At 55.0% G+C, this 3,975-nt stretch overlaps 1 protein-coding gene across 1 annotated transcript in view; it reads right to left on the bottom strand.

The window, feature by feature from the left end:
• PLBD2 (phospholipase B domain containing 2) overlaps positions 1-3,974 on the bottom strand; it is a gene marked incomplete at its 5' end in the record, with an annotated part of 22,704 nt that extends 18,730 nt beyond the window's left edge. Inside the window, one exon of the mRNA XM_077747967.1 lies at positions 3,745-3,974. Coding sequence (XP_077604093.1) covers positions 3,745-3,974 — 230 coding nt within the window. The remainder of the gene's footprint in view (positions 1-3,744) is intronic.
• Position 3,975: the final 1 nt, after the last annotated feature.

Below are 3,975 nucleotides of genomic sequence, written 5' to 3'. Positions count from 1 at the left end.
TCTCTCTCTCTCTCCTAGAAATAAAAAAAATAAAAAAAATAAAAAAAAATAAAAAAAAAATAATTCCAAAAACTTAGAAGTGAAACGAGGAAGACTAAGCAGGAAGTGATAACCCCACCACCCTCCACCCCCATCTCCTGGTGTGCTGCCTAGTCTCATTCCAAAGGGCAACTGACGTGATTCCGTTGGGGTGGGTTCTAATCCCTTTGCCCGATCTCCAGAACACTCTGCGTCGAGGAAGTTCCCATTCAGGGGGCTTTGGTCGAAGCCACCAGATTTCAGGGCTGGAGCCCGGAGGCTGATCGCTAAGGATCCCTAATCAAATGATTTTTTTTTTTAATGTTTATTTGTTTATGGGGGAGAGGGGCAGAGAGAAAGGATGACGGAGAATCCCAAGTAGGCTCCGCAAAATCACGAACGTGAGCCCATGACCTGAGCCAAAATCAGAGAGTCAGCCTCTTAACAGACGGAGCCACCCAGGGCGCCCATTCAGTGATTTCTTTTCCAAGGTTGTCACCATCCTTACCACAGAGATGACGCAGGCGAAGAGCCCAAATCTCTCTGATAGCAAACCGGACACTCGGCCTCACACCACCCTTCCTTGCCTTTCCAGCCCCAGCTTTCCCATCGGTAAAATGGGGAAGCTTGAATGTGGGCAAAGGGCCCCTGGATTCCCTCACTCCTGTGCTGACTGACAATTTTGTGAAACTCTACCCCGATCCCTGGTCAAAAGAGAGCCACTGACGAGTATTTCTAAAGTTTCATGTACCCATTAGCCTGCGTTCTATTAAAGGCCGTGTCCTTTCTGCTTATTTGGTTCTAAATCAGCTGATCTTTTAGGAGATACAATCGACAGAGGTCAATAAATGCTGTTTTGTTTTGTTCTTAATGCACTCGTTCGACAAAAATAAAAAGTTGGCAGTACTGATCTGTTCCCTCCATCTCTCTCCTTTTTTTTTTTTTTCTGGAAAGTCTATAGGTTACACTGATTTTATGCTGTCAGTGCCTAATGCCTGACGATTCCAGGGTCTAAAGAGGCCATATTTGAGAGAAACCAGCCCATTCCTGTGAGATGAGCTGAGGGCACAAATCTCCCCTGGTCACCACATCCTGCTGCAAGGCACAGAGTACCCTGGACCCCCTTAGTACGTCGGAGGCTACCCTACCTTACCTGGGGCTATCGCTCCTTCCTCATTCTTGATGGAATATGTTTACCTTTTCCGACTTCCAAGAACAGTTGGACAGTATTTATCCACTTGACAAGTTTCTGCTTGTTAGTTGGTGGATTTGGGTTGGTTCTCTGCTTCTTTTTTTTTTTTAACTTTTTAAATGTTTATTTATTATTGAGAGACAGAGAGAGATAGAGCATGAGCAGGGGAGGGGCGGAGAGAGAGGGAGACACAGAATCCGAAGCAGGGTGCAGGCTCTGAGCTGTCAGCACAGAGCCCGACGCGGGGCTCAAACCCACAAACCGTGAAATCATGACCTGAGCTGATGTCAGACGCTTCGCCGACTGAGCCACCCAGGCGCCCCAGTTCTCTGCTTCTCAATAGGTTAAATTTGTGATTTGTATCAAGTAGCTGGTTGAGGGAGGGGGGTGGTCAGGGAAGGGGGAAAAGGTAGGACTTGGACGGTTCAGCCTCCCCAGCACCAAGGTCAGAGCCAAACTGGCGAAGGCTCTGCCTCCTGGGGCAGCTCAGATGCCCACGCAGCAAATCCTAAATGTTTCAGGCCTCATGGGGAGCATCGCCAAGGTCAGATACAGCACAACCGAGAAAGGGCAGGCTGTGTAGGAAGCAGACGTGGAATTTTGCCAGGCCACCCTAGGGTCCCCTGTGGCCAAATCTGGGGGACAGAAGGAGGAGAGGCCTCGATTCCAGGTAAACAAGAGTCAAAACCCCGGCCTCCATCCTTGGGAAAATGAGACAGTCACCCACAGTTCGGAGGTTCTGCCGATCGGGGGCCAGGAAACCCCACATGATGTTCGTCTTACCTCTGAGTTCTCAGAGGCTGTTCTGGAGGGCCTCAGTTTCCCTGCTTCAAATACGGTTCTCCCTATATCATGGCCCCAGGCGCTAAATGGGAAGACTGGACAGAAAGGACGCTGGAAAGGGGAGGGGAGAGCGAGAAGTACGGAAGAGACCTGGCGTCTTGTCTCAGGCCTCAGTTTCCCCACCTGTAAAAAGAGGACATCCGTTCCTTTCTTTCCCTCCTTCCTTCCTTCGGTAAACTGAGGTGCTTTCTGTGACCCCCACTGAATTTCCCTCCTTCCTTTCAGAGGAGGAAATGGGTTCAGAGAGGTGAAGGGATTTACCCAAGGTCACAGAGCAAAGGAGCTGGGCCTGAAAGACCTTTCCATTCAGCACAATCAAGGAAGCCCTCTCTCAACGTCTGTTTTCTAGAATTCAGAGCAACACAGCCCCGTGGGGGCCTCCTGAAGGCAAAGCCCCCCCTCCCTCTGCTGGGCCTCACCCCTGTGCCTCCTTCCTAGCTAGCATTCGGGCAGACATTTGTCATGCCCTCTTGGCTTTGTTAGGGCCCAAAACACGTATGAGTCAGCAGAGAAAGGGTAACCAGATTCCAGAGTCACAGGGCCACAGAGCTCTAGTTCCTGCCACAGACTCTAGCCCACTCTGTGGCCTCCTCTCCCTGGGAGCCTTCCCAGATTAGCCCCACCCGCTGTGTCTGCAGCAAATCCTTCCTCACAATGTCCCCTATAAATGATGCTCTCCCCGGTCCCACAAAGCAACACCTGCAGGAATTAATGCAGGCCAGCAAAATGGATGGGAGCGGTGGGAGGGGGCAGAGGGGAACTTAGGGTTCACAAGGACCCTAGCACAGCCTTGACGCAGCGCCTGAGCCCTACTGACAAGGCTTTTAGGCAACTCTCCCACTCCCACGGACCCGGCTTTCCCTTCTGGCACTGTCTGCCTCTCCCTCGCCTTGCTCGGCTCTGCGTCCCCAAGGCCAAGTACATCAGGTGAGTGAATGAATGGATGGGCACAAGCCCTGGGACAGGGCCCGAGAAGGGTACCTCCCCACCTCCTGGCGGAGCACATCCAAAATCTGAGTCACAGAAACGGGAGCCCAGACAGGCAGGGGGGTTGGAGCAACAGCCAAGGTCCCAGCGATGAGGGCTGCGACCGTGACGCCCAAGGACCGAGCACTTGGCTGTGTGCTATCTGGCCAGGCGCGAGACAGGACCAGCAGACGGGAAAGGAAGGCGCAGCAGAGCCCAGGCAAAAACACTATCTGGGTCTATGTGAATTTAGGGCCCTGGCGCTTTTCCCACTGGCCTAGAATCGAGGCTCAGTCCTGCCGCCCTGGTTCAGGAACAGAGGCAGGAAGCTGGCACCCATGGGGTACCCACCACAACCCAGGAAGTGAGTTTCTCTCCCCAAGCGCTATGAGCAGCCTTCTGGCCCAAGAAGGGGGGAGGGGGGCTGTGCTCGGCGGACCCGATCCAGACGGACTCCCTGGGGCCTGGGTGGCAGGGATCTGGTCTCCAGGGTAACGGAGGTACTGTCACCCTTGGCTGAAGGCAAGGGATGGTCCCCATGAGCCGAGGGACGCTGCATTAGTCCCCACTCACCAGGGACCTGGTCCAGAGGGCTGTGCCGCAGCCGCAGAAGCGGGAAAAGTGACCCTCGGGGAGACAGGGTCACTGTTCTGGGAGCAGGCGAGGCCCGGGGTCCACGCAACCCCTCCCTCGGCCGGTCCCGCGCGGGTCGGGCCAACCCTTACCCGGTCTCGCGGATGGCGTTGGTGAGGTTGGCCCAGGCCACGGCGTCAGGGTGGCGGCCATCCACCAGTTGGAGCTGGCCGGTCTCGGCGTCCAGGAGCACCGAGCGGCTGCGGGAGGCGGGCGGAACCGGCCCGTCGGGCCCCCACTGGCGCTCCGAGAGCGAGATCGCGCCCGTCAGGCCGCTCAGGAACAGCCCGACCAGCAGGGCCAGCACCAGCGCCAGCGCCAGC

This window comes from Crocuta crocuta, unplaced genomic scaffold, assembly GCF_008692635.1.
Source record: "Crocuta crocuta isolate KB4526 unplaced genomic scaffold, BGI_CrCroc_1.0 scaffold29, whole genome shotgun sequence".
Classification (NCBI taxonomy): domain Eukaryota; kingdom Metazoa; phylum Chordata; class Mammalia; order Carnivora; family Hyaenidae; genus Crocuta; species Crocuta crocuta.
Note: the sequence above shows the minus strand (reverse complement) of the source record. Positions and strands in the feature narration are given on the sequence as shown.